Genomic DNA, 13,122 nt, shown 5'->3' on the forward strand with positions numbered 1-13,122 from the left:
CAAACTGCTACCTCATGCACTATTGAGGAGGGACTGCAAATACTGCAGATCTTGCAGCCCTCCAGCATTTGAGACAACCTGCCTTCCCCATCAGCTACTTTAGGAGTAACTAACTGGCACTTACCTTCAGCAGCACCACTAGAATTTTCCAAAGCACCAGCATTAATCCAGGAACTCCCTGGTTGCTCTTGCTGTCACCGCTAACCTTCATTTGCCAATGTCCATCTTCTGTGCAATGGTCTACCGCAATGCCGCGAAGGGAGGGGCCTCTTACATCAGCGAGGGAACGGTGAGGCCAACACTGCGTGTTTCTAAGCCATGATCACTCTTTTTCTATCATGGTAAAGGTTTCCTCAGCTAGGTTTTCTGAAACTAGCACAAGTTTCAGTATAGAAGTTGTAGCAAAAGATATCAGGTATATTAGAAACTATGCATATTTTTCTTTCTAAAAAAAAAAAAAAAGGCAAGTAATTTATTGATCACTAGAACTATTTGCAGAAAGTTCAGAGGAAGTACTTTGTGATTTTTATAATTAAAAAACCAAATACTTTTCCTGCTCACTTGAGATCAAGTCCTTTTCCAGGCACTGCTAACTTAACAAGACACGAAGAAAACACGCTCCTTCCTGTTGCTCTTTTAGCTCTAGACTAGCTGTAGCTGTTTAAATCGTGTTCATCATCTAATCAGTGTGGGCTTGGTTTCACCTAGCCAGTCATTTCATTGGCAGAACAGCTATGCTGATGGCAGTCAGTAAATTTCCATAGGCATCAGGCACATATCCCCACCTGACATTCAATCTTCTGGTCTGCATCCTCCAATTAAACTCAGCAGCCTCTCACAGTGCCCTGTCCTTTTGCACGGCAAACATCAGAAAGGTCCATCTGCCTGTTTCTCGGGCTTTGCAAATGCTGTCACACGAAGCTGCTGACACCGTTCCCTGGGTCTGCTGTCAGCAAAAGAGTTGGTGACTTCAGGCTCAGACCTTACTGCAACAACCTGCCCCAGAGGCATATCCAGCTGCACAGCAGCCCAAGTCTGCGTATTTGAACCATGCCGTGCATTCTGCGTGTGTCACATCCTCTGCTGAACTACCACCATCCAGTACCAGGCATTTCTGACTGGTTAGTTATGTACTTGTTAGCATGCTCCTAAATCCTGGTATCTACCAAAGCTGCACATAAAGTCTGAACAACTTCTTTTTATTTCAGTGTTTCCCAGCATTACTGTCCTCACCACGGAATTTATAAGAAGTGTCTACTGGCCATATTTGTGAATGCTTTAGTAGAGTGCAATCAGTTCATGCAAGTCAGCCTGATGGTTGCCTCTCAGCTTCCCTTGCACCAGTATACTAAAATTTCCTACTTTTCAGGGCTTAGAGAGCTTGGCTTGTATTGCAGTTGTCATGTCTTGCAATTCCATGTTTCTTGTTATGTTTGCGTAATTTTGAGAAACCCTTGGGTACATTGATACCAAAGGCTGAATCATCTCATCTAGTAACATTGCTTTGTCATGCTTTGGTAGTCCAGGAATGTCATCAGCCTTGTTTAATCACCTGCAACGATAATGCAGACACATTTCTATTCTGGGCCCAGTCTTGCATGTGCAATGAATTCTGCTTCCAACTCTGCTTGGCCAAGGACTGCTGGATTAAGTGGACCATCTTCAGCAGTCACACGCTCTCGGCAGGCTGGCACCCCAGCACACTGGAAGCACACGACATCCTAGGGAGGATAATTTGCAGCCTCTGAAGGCAGTCAAATAACGGAAAGAAATTTTCAACTTTAAATCCCTTGATCAACTTACTGAGGTATATTTCCACATACACATGTTTTTGTACAGTTAAGTTTATGGCAAGAGAAAGTAATACAGAATGTGAACTAGTTCAAAATTTGGTGAATATATAATGACACGGAAAGAAAACTTGGGACTTCCTAGGAAATTTTAGAGAAAGTTTAACAGCAAACATAGCCCACACAGCCACCATGATAAATATATGATTAAAAAGACAAAATCAATTAAAAATTAAGACCTCTAGCAGTGCCAGAATGCACCCAGTGCATTTAAATAATTTGGAGTTATAAATTACATGCTCAAACACCTGTTCACTTGCCACTTATTTATTACTTAAGAGGACTCTATAAAATGCTTGTCCAACTTTTTTCTTTCTGATTTATTCCAGGGTAACAACCTGTTGCAATGAAATGACACCCACAGCTTCCCTCCTAAGCTGGACTTTCTTCCATACTGTTCCCCCATAACCCTTTCTCTTCCACTCTCTTAAGACTAGAAAAAGAAACAAATATATTAGTATTCTCTGAATGCCTGGGTTGGGCTGGATAATGAAATGAAGTCCAAGCAAGTTATCAAAGATTTAGGAGGAAATCTTCTATCCTAAAATTTGTAAAGTATTGTAATGGTATAAGGTTGGGATATACAGTGACAGGGGGGTATGAGGACAGGGATACACAAATGCTTTCTATTTGGTTTGCTGACCTACCTCAGACTTCTGCCCCCAGTCATCATAACTAATTTGCAATGCACAAGAAAATCCTCTTTTCTTTATGAATGTTTTCAAATAATCCTAGATAAACGTATGAACAATTGACAAACCTTCCTACAGCACTTCATTTAGGTCACTTTACATTACATTAATCGGCTCCATCAAAGGATAACAACTCTGAAATCTGCTTTAGGACTTCATATATATTTCCTTTTTCATTGACATTTTCCTGCTATTAATAACCAAATCACAATAAGGTTTAATCAACTAGATCTTGATGATGCAACAAGTACCATCATAAGCAATCACCTGCTACGTCCTCCCCTGCATAGCCAGTTTTCCCACTAGCCAAAACTCCAAGTCCATCCTAAAAATCTAAACAAAACAGCACAAAGAAAATACATTTCCCTTTGGTGACAGCTGGGTCAGCTGCACAAAAGAGTAAATCAAAATTCATTACATCAAAACAACTTCAATGAGATGGTTGGTTTTTTCCCTGTTAAAGGAGAAGCTATTAATTTAAACCATTCCTTAGAAAATGAAGCAGAAGAGAAATGCTCCCTTCCCTTCTCCCTGCCCAGCTCCCACTTTCTGAATACTTCCTCTTGTCACGTACTTTTTGGGTTCAGCCGAAAGCATCTCCCTTCCCTCTGCACATCCGCTCTGTGCGGGACTGCCGAGCTGCGACTCATCCCGAGAAGCATTTGAAATCCCAAGGTTTAAAAAGCAACTCGCAAGCAAGCCCTCCTCCGCTCGCAGCCTGACAGCTCTGGAAGCATATTGAACTGCAGCGTTATCCCCAGCAAACCACCGATCCCGTTATTCAGCCTGACTGGCCCCACCATGACTGTTTCAAGCACAAGAAAATTACTTAAAAACAAAACAAAACAACAAACCCAAATACCCCACAGTTTTACAATTTTTTTTCCTTTTTTTTTTTTTTTTTTTTTTTTAAAGGATAGACACCCAGAGGAGCTCATTTCCAGGGCATCCCAGCTGGCTAGCTCTGCCCAGCCCAGCTTGTGAGCATCTGGAGCCCCCAAGAGTACCACCCCCGAGGCGAGGCATCCTTGGGCAGTCAGCGCCTGGGGCTCTGCCTGCTCCGTACCTCCTCCCTGCAGTCCCGTGCAGGCAGTGTGGGTAGCCAGGGACGGAGAGCAGCGTCTGGGATTTCCCTTGCAGTGACTCACACTCATGGCCTCTTATGCTTTTGCTGCAAGAAGCCTGGCTCTGCCTTCCCTGTCACCCCCCTTTAGGTGGCTGAAAACAGCAGCCGGCCCCCACCGCCCACCCCCAGCCTCTCTTGGCTGGTCAAACCCAGCTCTGGCTTTCTCTTTGCACGCTCTGTGCTCCATCTCCATGGCCCGTGAACCCCCATGGCTAGGTTAGAGTGGCCCTGCCTGCTGCACACGTCAGCAGCCACATGCCGAAACCCACAGCTGGGTTTCTTACAGGACTGTCAAGAAACAGGGGCTGGGTATAAAACGTAGCTGTTTCCCAGCAACTCACCCTGGAGTTATCAAAATTTCACCTGCAGCATATGCCTTGAGATTCAAGCATCATCTGTCCCACAGATGCTTGAATAACCACAGAAAATAAAGTGAGTGGCATTGAATGGGGCACAGGTATTCCTTACCTCACAGGCTCCTCTTGGCGTCATGTTTGTAAAGCTGAGCTCTTCAGAGATGCTGTAACACGATAAGAAGAGCAGGCCTGCTCTTCAAGAGCCTCTTTCTCCTACACTCTGGCCAGAAAAACATCACAAAAACAGTTACATTTCTATCCCTGTATTTTTTTTCAGTGTATTCACAATATTTTCAACATAATTGGTTTCAGTGGTCCCCTTTTCAAGGGCATGAATGGAGAGGATTTGTGAGATTGAGCTTTGTCTAGAAAAAAAAGGCTCGAAGTAGCAGAGAGAGGAGCAGAAACAGCAATCTAAACATGCTGTTGCAGGGACTTACATGCCTTCACCATCTGGGGCATGGCAGAGGTCACAGCTTTGCAGGAGAACCTTAAACCTATTTCTGCCAACATATTTTCTCTGATAATTTTAAAGATTATAGAAATTCAACTACAGACACAAAACTTACAAATATGGCAAACCTATACCACAGAGATAATTTGTAAATGCTGGAGAATGCAATAGAACTTCCTGAATTGGAGGCCTAGATTTCAAAACAAAGTTTGCTTTGGCATTTAATATCCTAAAGACATGATGGATATGTTACAATAAAATGAATAATCTGCCAGAACGGGGGGGGGGGGGGGGGGGGGGGGAAGTGCTTCAGTGAAAATACAATATGCTGTTATGCATTATATTATAAAAGACAAAATGATGGTATTGTTGTCATACATAAAGGTTTAGACATTGGTATTGTATGTTCATCATTATTACTTCATACTTGGTTTTCAGTCTTTGTTGAACTACCTTGTTTCTGGTGAATTATTTGACTTGAGAGGTTCTACTTTCCTTCTCTGAAGATGCCCAGTAAAACAAAAGATCAGTATTAGCTGCTGTCTCTTACAGATCCACCTATTGACTTGATCTCTTATGATCTGCTGGTTGCAGATATGTCTGGAAGCAAACTACGGTTCTCTCCATTCCTTTATACTCTCCAACCTCAGATCCACCAAATGACACATACTTTAGACATCATAACAGTTACATAGTTATTTTTTCTTTGTTCATTGCATCTCTGTGTTATCTAAATGATGTGATCCATTAGATTACTTTGCTGCCCTTAAAAATACTTTGTTAATGTTCTAGATGTATTGCGAGGGGTAAAGTTTTTGCTTACCTTACAACTTTTTCCATAAACATTAGCTTCCAGAGGAAAAATTATACACAATCCCAGTAGTGTACACCGTCTTTGCAGTCTCAGAACCTGTGGATTCATAATTGGTTGGCTGACAGCATATTTTATCACTGATGAGTTTTAAATATTTTTAAGGCAACTGAGGCCACATGAGAAGTCATCAGCCCTCTAACACCTGCAGGGGGGTTCCCTCTTTTCTTTACTTACAGAAATGTGGAAGTGCTGCTTTCTGAAAAAATGAGAGACCTGACAAACCGTTCAGATGTCCTTTATGAGGAACTGCTTGCTTTGCTTATGTTGTTGTTCACTGCTACATCTGCAAGCTGGAGCTGAAACTTTTCTGAGATCAGGCCACTACACACAACGCCTCACAGAGTTGGACTCAAAATGAACCCTATTTTGTGTGAGCTATTCTAATTAAAGACAAGAATTGGATGCCAAGGGAAAGTTAAATGCCAACTAAAGCAAACTCTTTCAAACTTCAAACTTGTTTAGACTGACAGGATTTTTTGATTGACAGTTTGAGTTGGCTCCATGAATGACAGCATTTAAATGCAACTAAGCCTCCAGCTAGAGGCTTACTGGAGCGTTGTCTCACACATCTCTTTCCTCTTTCTCACACCAAGATTAGTTCTTTGTCAGGCCTTTCTATTTCAGCTGTTTGTAATTAATCCTGGGACATGGGAAAATACAGTAAATCAATCAAGTGAGTACAACCAGACAGTATTCGGACTCGCTGAGCATTATGAACTGCATTTGCATGCTTAAACTCATGACATGTTTAGGTAAAAACCACTGCAAAACAGTGCCTTACAATTAGTCACTGAGAATAGATTGTTCAAGTAACTAAAGAAGTAGGTAATGTCAACAACTGCCTAACAAAGGTCAGAAAAATGACCTCTCTGAGAGTAGTTGAGATCCTAGGCTAAGGGACTAACAGTAGTAGTTCCATGTGCAGACTTAAAGAAACCAGTCTAACGCTGAACAAAATGCAGGAAAGAAGTATACATAATTTTTTTGTTTGGTTGCTTGGTTGGTTTTTTTTGTTTTAGAAAATGGAGCAGAGTCATTTAGGATGAATAATAGCACTTTACATTTCTATGACACCTTCCATCCCACAAGCTCCCAAAGCAGCTGGCAAATTTAACAGATTGAAGGACATTATCTACCGTACACCGAAATCATTTTATGCCACTAAAGGCATTCCCGCTGAAGCAAGAAGCAGTGTCTAACAGGTTTGATCTGTTGTGACAAACACCATTATCTAAGGAAAACCACAGGGAGAGCATAATTGCCAACAGCTGGAACTCTCGTGCTGAATCCTGGATTGAACAGTTGTTGGGAAAGATTCTGCTAGTATTTCTCCAGTTAGCACTGGTGATGAAGACTTGATCACAGATCTTGCAGACCTGCCATGCTCAGGGTAGGCATTCTTATGAGCCAGCTCCTTGGGGCTCTCGCCTCAGCACGAGGTGCCTTCACAACCCATAACCCCACTCCTTGCAATGCCTGAGTGCTATATCCACCAGACAGGGAGAGAGCAGAGCTTGACCGTAAACATCCAGGCACAAAGACAGATCCAGCGGTCAATCAAGAGAGGCTGCACACTTCAACAGTCCACTTTGAGCTGAGCCTTCACCAAAGTCATCTTTCTTTCATTGCAGCCTGAACATGGACATTCCAGAAAAAAACATTACCTCTGACGACACAGTGAGGTTCAAAGGTGTTTCACATCCAACAGACTATTCACACATGCTGCTTCCTAGAGCACATGGGTCTGACAACAGACTGCCTGACCAGGTCCTTGGAAATCTCTGCACACTAGCAAAACAGGGTAGAAAAGCAGGCTAAATTTGGTGTATGTTAAAGGACTATTATCTAGAATGGCAAAGGAGACAGAGTTGCACCGAAAAGCTCCACCAGGCTACAGATTCAGTGGGATGGGAGTGAGTTTCACACTCCCCTTCTCTCACAGTCATGTCAGGGATCTCAGTCTTTTTAAGGAATTATAGTCATACTTGTGGCCACTGATGCTATGATCACTGAAGAGTGCAAAATAAGGTGAGCACATCATTATTGTTAAAAAAAAAAAATAAATACCCAAAACTGGCAGAAAGAAGAGAGTGCAATGAAAGAGAAATATATGGCCACTGAACTGGTATATTCTAGCTTTAAAAGGAAAAGAATAGCATCCAAAGCCCTTTCCAGATTTGCTGTCAGACCAAAGGAAAGGCTAGGCTGTCAAAGATTGATGGATAATCTACAGTCACATGTTCATTTTGGAATGGCACAGAGGCACGTTTGGAAATGTGTTTTGAGCTGCAGAATAAGGAAGAGTGAAATAAAAAGTGGAATGGAATCCTATGCCAATGAGCAAAATGGATTAATTCAGCAGTCCATGTCTTCCACTGGTTTAAAATAGCTACAAGGTTGATCCGGGAATTAATCTCAGGATTGTTATAAAATGCAGTGCAAACACTCAATGACATCCCACTGAGCTTCTGACAACTCTGAAAAGTCTCACATATTCGATGTGAAATATTTTAATTACAAAGTGAAATGAAATTCAATTACAAGTTGAAACATTTTAATTACAAAGGAAAATGAGGAGTTCGTATGGGCCAGGCTAGCTTGCCTTGTGCATTGCCTGGTCAAGTGTTTCTCAGGTAGGGTTACTCGTCATGGAAAACCAATGATTTTTCAATTGCTGAACATGTAAAGTATAGTCTAAGCTTTAGGATATCAATGAAGTCAGTTAACAGCAAGGGATGGGTTAGATTCAATCACAGGATTAGAATGCTTGTCTCATCATCAAAGTTTGCTCACAAGGGACAAAGACGACAACATGGCACTGCTTATCTAGGGTACATCTTACGTAAAGGTCATCTCACTAGCAAAACTGTAAAGCTGTACAAGCTTGACTCTTTTCTTCTCCTCCCCCACTAACAGAGGGCATATGTTAATGCCAACAATGTAATTTCATTATGCATTTGGTTTTTTCTTTCTGCTTTGCCTATGCCAAACCTACAGAAACCCTTGCTTGTTGTCACTCTGAGAGAAAGAAGCTAGAGGTACCTAAGGTGGTGGCCCCTGCTCGAACAGGGGCTTTATCATAATTCCTATCCTCTTCCCCCAGCCTCTTTCCACTTACCCCATAGGGGCTGATATCCCTCCTATCCCCATATCCCACCAGCAGGAATGAGTTACCAGGACTCAGCCATTACTTTTCATCCGAGGTTCACCCTTTCCTGGAGTCCTTTCTGTGGAAAGAACAACCCAGTCCAAATTCACTCCCAGTCTCACTCTTCAGGGGAGGACATTCATTTTCTCAGGTACAGCAGAAGATTTTTAGCCATGTCTTAGAGTCTTCATGGCCTTTGAAACTCGTGCCTCCCAGGAGAGGGGTTTCAGCACCATGCCACAGCCAAGCAGTGTTACCTGTGTTGGAGGCAGACAGCAGCAGAGGAAGAAATGCAAGTGTCAAAGGGCCAGAGGGCAAGGGGGGAGGAATTCAACTTCATAGTCCCCTGGGGAGACACTCCCAGCTCTTAGCTGCTGCTTCTGGCACTGTTACGTACCCTCTAGAAAGGCTGTTTGAATTGGAATGGCGATGGAAATGGACATGTCCTGGAACATGGTCCTCAGATCAACATCTTTGCTGCCACCAGTCATATAAACCAAATCCAGATTATGGTGGTTCAACAAAATTTCAGTAAACAAAATACCATATTTTTACTTTTAACATTCATTTTGGTTGAAAGCCACATTTTGTGATACCAGAATTTTCCACAGGAAAGACATTCTGATTTTTTTACTAACTCAAAAGTTTTCCTCTGGCCCCATTCAATCACAAAGTTTTCTCCAACAACTTATGGAAAAACCCTAAAAGTCACAACTTTTGCTGTCAAAGTCATGGCAGTGACAGCCACACAGACCTTTTTTTGTTGTACTGTCATCTTCTATACTGAAGTTTTCCATTTCTGGTCAAAGGTGACTTATTTCTATAAAGGGAAACATTTTCGCACTTTAAATGCTTGAAACAAAATCCTTTTGTGTAAAAAGCTGGCCTGGAGAATTCCATCCTGGAAGCTGAATGCCTCAGAGTCCTACCAACACTTACAAGGGCTCTTGGTAATAAGGTCAAAAAAAAGAAATCCAAACTTTGTATTGGCTCCCTAATTCAAACACTGTTTTAAAAAGAGATATACTGAAACAAGGAAGCCCTTATAGGTCTTCAGTTTCTATATGCTAATGAGGGAAGAATATCCTTGGATGTAAAGTAACTGTGACTGGCACGTCCTTGAAGAGCCAGAGGGACAACTGTTGAAATCCAGAAGGAATACATGTTAGGAAACAGCCATATTACTGCCCCGATGTCCCAGCCCCAACCACTTAGCAGAAAATGCTCTGCTCTGTTAAGTGTCTGCTCCAAGGGACCCACCATGGCAGCTGACACAGCTCTGACAGTCCCCAGCGGTATGGTGACGTCAGCTCTGCAGGCGCTGGGGAGCTCGCAGGTAATGGTCTGCCATGTTCTAACTATGGCACTCTGCAGAGTGCAGCGATGGGAGCACGTGTGACGTGACCTTCTTGAGCTGTGCCCCAACAGATAGCACCTCAGCGATCAGACACCAGCTCTGGCTCGGCAAGTCCCTTCATTGTGATCTATTCCCACCAGCCAACTCTCAAACCAGGGAAACTAAAATCCAGTTCTCATTAAAAGTATAAGATCATAATAAATTTCAGAAGCTCTCAAGATGTACTGTGAAGCAAAGACCAACACATAGCAATTTCTTCAGCCATTTTAGGCCCAATAATCCTGTGTTTTGAATTGTTCTTCACATAAAGTTTTCTTAAAACAAGGCTGACCCAGGCCTTTGGGTCCTGGGTTGTTACGGAATGGAATTTAAACTACAAACTCCTCTAAATTGTTTAGAGTCTTGTCTTAAATATCATCAAGACTTAATGGCGAATACAAAAGCCACTGTTGATTCTTACCTCAGAAAACAGAAGCAATAGTGTACAGTAACTGAATTAGATGCATAATAATACATTTATCCTGAAGCGAGGAGAAACTTGACTTTCATTTCTGCTCTGAAAATAACCCATCAGTTATACCCCCTGGATGACAATTTGACATGTGAATTGAGACTGGTTTTCAAATGCTGGTGCTAAAATGAAAGAAAAACAAACTCCATTTATCTAATCTTTCTTTCAGGCAGGATCTTCTGTGATTTTTATCTCCACAAATTTCAGTTCTGCTCCAGAAAAAGAGAAACACCTTAGAAAGAGATTTGATACTTAAATTCACATTTTGTCCAGAAGAAACAACAGAAAAAAAGGTTACTCAAAACCCTGTTCTTCCCTTCACCATACAATCTCCACTCTATAATCTCTTCTTTGTCATGGACTGAGCCCATTTCTGGACTTTTCTTGGTCTAACGTCATATGAGTTTCTGTATTCCCTGTCCCATCTGGTACAGAAGTCATCAAGGTGCACTTACCTTCTTCAGAAAACCAGATATTACTGAAAATCCAGCACGTCACTAAAACCAAACATTTAAGATAAAACCCCATTCCTAAGAGCAGGGCATACAAATCAAGAGACTTGATGAATACCATGAAGGAAGCTGGTACGGGACTCTGGTGTCTGGGCTTCTGTGACCAGGCTGGTGTCCTTCCCTTTGCAACAGGCATAAGCAGGAACAGCTAGTTCTAGAGCTGCTTTCTTGCATTTCTCACAGAAACCAAAACACCAAAGGCATGTGTTCCCTGAGAAGGCGATGAAGCTTTGCTTCCTCTAGAAATAATTCATGAAGAAAGCTTTGAAATGACTTAAACTTTTTTTTTCCCCCAAACACACAGTGAATAAGGGATAGCCAGAATGTAAAAGCAGCTATCAGCTCTAGGTGGCTTTAGGGACAGACTTCACCAGAGCTCAAAACTGCAGAGCAGAGAGAGAAGCAGATGGAATAAGATATTAAAAAAGGCTAAAAGGAGATATTTGTCAGGAGATGGAGGGAATGTGCTACTTTGAGAACCATTTCAGGTATATCTGAAACAGGGTTCATATTTCTTGTAAACATTTTAAATAGAGTGGGGTTTTTTTAAACCACAATTTTATGCGTAAATGTTACAGAAAATTTTGGATTAGAGCTATAAACAGGTCGTATTCTATGCCCTAAGCTGCTGGGAGTGCCTGCATCTGTGTGCATTTGTATGAACACTTTGATAAAAATTCATTTCAATTAAAAAAACACTTCCTAATATAGTGAAAAAATTCTCCTTGCTGAAGTTAAGTGGGCCTTTACCAATTATTTCTTTTGGCAACTGCAGTTTTGAACTCTCCACCTGACTGTTCTGCTCAGGAAAAAGCTGGCCTACAGAAAACAACATTTTTTGCCATTTCAGAAACATAATGGGATGCTAGATTGTAAAGTAAGCTTTCCTACAGCTAAATTCAAGAAATATAGCTGCATAGGATAACAGCAAAACAATATTAAATAAATACTCCAGTTCTCTTACTCTTTCCCAATGCTTTCAAATATTCTCCCCATCTTTTTCCCAAATGATACAAAGAAAAGGAATTAAATGTTTCTCTGTCAGAGGTACACTCTGGCAGCATGACGTGTGTCTTTGAGGTTTACACACTTCAGCAACAGCTATACTTCAAACTAATTTCCATATGAAAAGAAAAGAGTAGAACAGTGAGAAACCAAAAAATACAGAGATGGAAAAGGTCCAGCTATATCATCTAAATATCTCTTACCCACTTCATCAGTCAAAACGGTGTAGTGCCATCATTCAAGCAATGATTGGAAGCATTCATTTTTATACATGGAATACAAGAAGAATTTACCAAATTTGCTTCAGAGGAATGAAAACAGCTAGTGCCTAATGCAGATTCTGTCAGGCAGACAGCATAGGTTTGTGAGCTCTCAGGTATGTTTAATGTTGTAGGATTTGTCCAGCTATACCGCTAAGTTCAGTGTGGCAGCTCTGTCAGAAACCAACAGCTAATGCCAAGGAAAGAGATGAAGACACCTCATGCAGCATCACAGCAACCGTGTCGCTTCATAAGCCAAGGAGGGGGAAAAAGTCCTGTGCTCATCTGCAAGATTTGCCATGGGTTTTTTGTTATTAATAAAATAAAAATTAAATTAAACTGTCACTCCACCCACCTCAATCTAGTAAAGCCAAATAATGGCAAATTTGGATTTGGTACGATACACAGGATAAATGTTAAGATGTCTTTCAAATTCGGTTTTGTTACTCCTGTCCATTTCTCCTTTAGCCATTGGGACCTGAGTAACAAATCACTTAAATCACACTACCAAATTCTACTGTTACATCACAAGCTTCATTTGGGCTCATATGTTTGTATTAGGGTAGTGAGAACAGAAGTTGGTCTACAGCATTGATCACACACAACACAGCCTTATTCTATTTTCATGTTGCTAATGAGAGCTATTTCTCAGCACAAATTGCTGACTGTTAGACTTTACTACTTTTTCTAACTTCTGCACTCTGCTCACTTTTATCCCTTGCCTAATTTCTGAATTTAAAAGTCTGCCCAACACAGAGCTGTTCTCATCAAGAGCCTAGCTGGGGGTTTTGGGTGATACAGTAGCTAACAGTCCTGAAAGAAAATGAGAATCTGCCAACAGCTTTGGAGGAAACAAATTTTCCAGGATGCAATAGACCCTGAGTAGGTATTGAGATGCTTGCAAAACTGACGATTTAGGCTAATACAGTCAACTACCAGAAGCAATTAAAAGTTATTGCAGAGCAATGTGCTGTACT

The 13,122-nt window shown here is 41.5% G+C and overlaps 1 protein-coding gene across 12 annotated transcripts in view; it reads right to left on the minus strand.

The window, feature by feature from the left end:
* Nucleotides 1-12,570, minus strand: part of LOC308055206 (melanopsin-like) — a 48,579-nt gene extending 36,009 nt beyond the window's left edge. For 6 of the 12 annotated variants that reach the window (XR_013924356.1, XR_013924357.1, XR_013924358.1 and 3 more), the window contains exon 1: nt 125-445. Coding sequence is in view for 6 of the 12 variants with exons in the window: in XM_080368947.1 (XP_080225073.1) it covers nt 125-211 (87 nt within the window). In the remaining 6 variants the exon portion in view is untranslated. The other 6 variants (XM_080368950.1, XM_080368945.1, XM_080368943.1 and 3 more) reach the window with 6 other exon arrangements.
* Between the last annotated feature and the right edge of the window lie 552 nt (nt 12,571-13,122).

The sequence above is a fragment of the Falco punctatus genome (genome assembly GCF_963210335.1).
Source record: "Falco punctatus genome assembly, chromosome: 1".
Classification (NCBI taxonomy): domain Eukaryota; kingdom Metazoa; phylum Chordata; class Aves; order Falconiformes; family Falconidae; genus Falco; species Falco punctatus.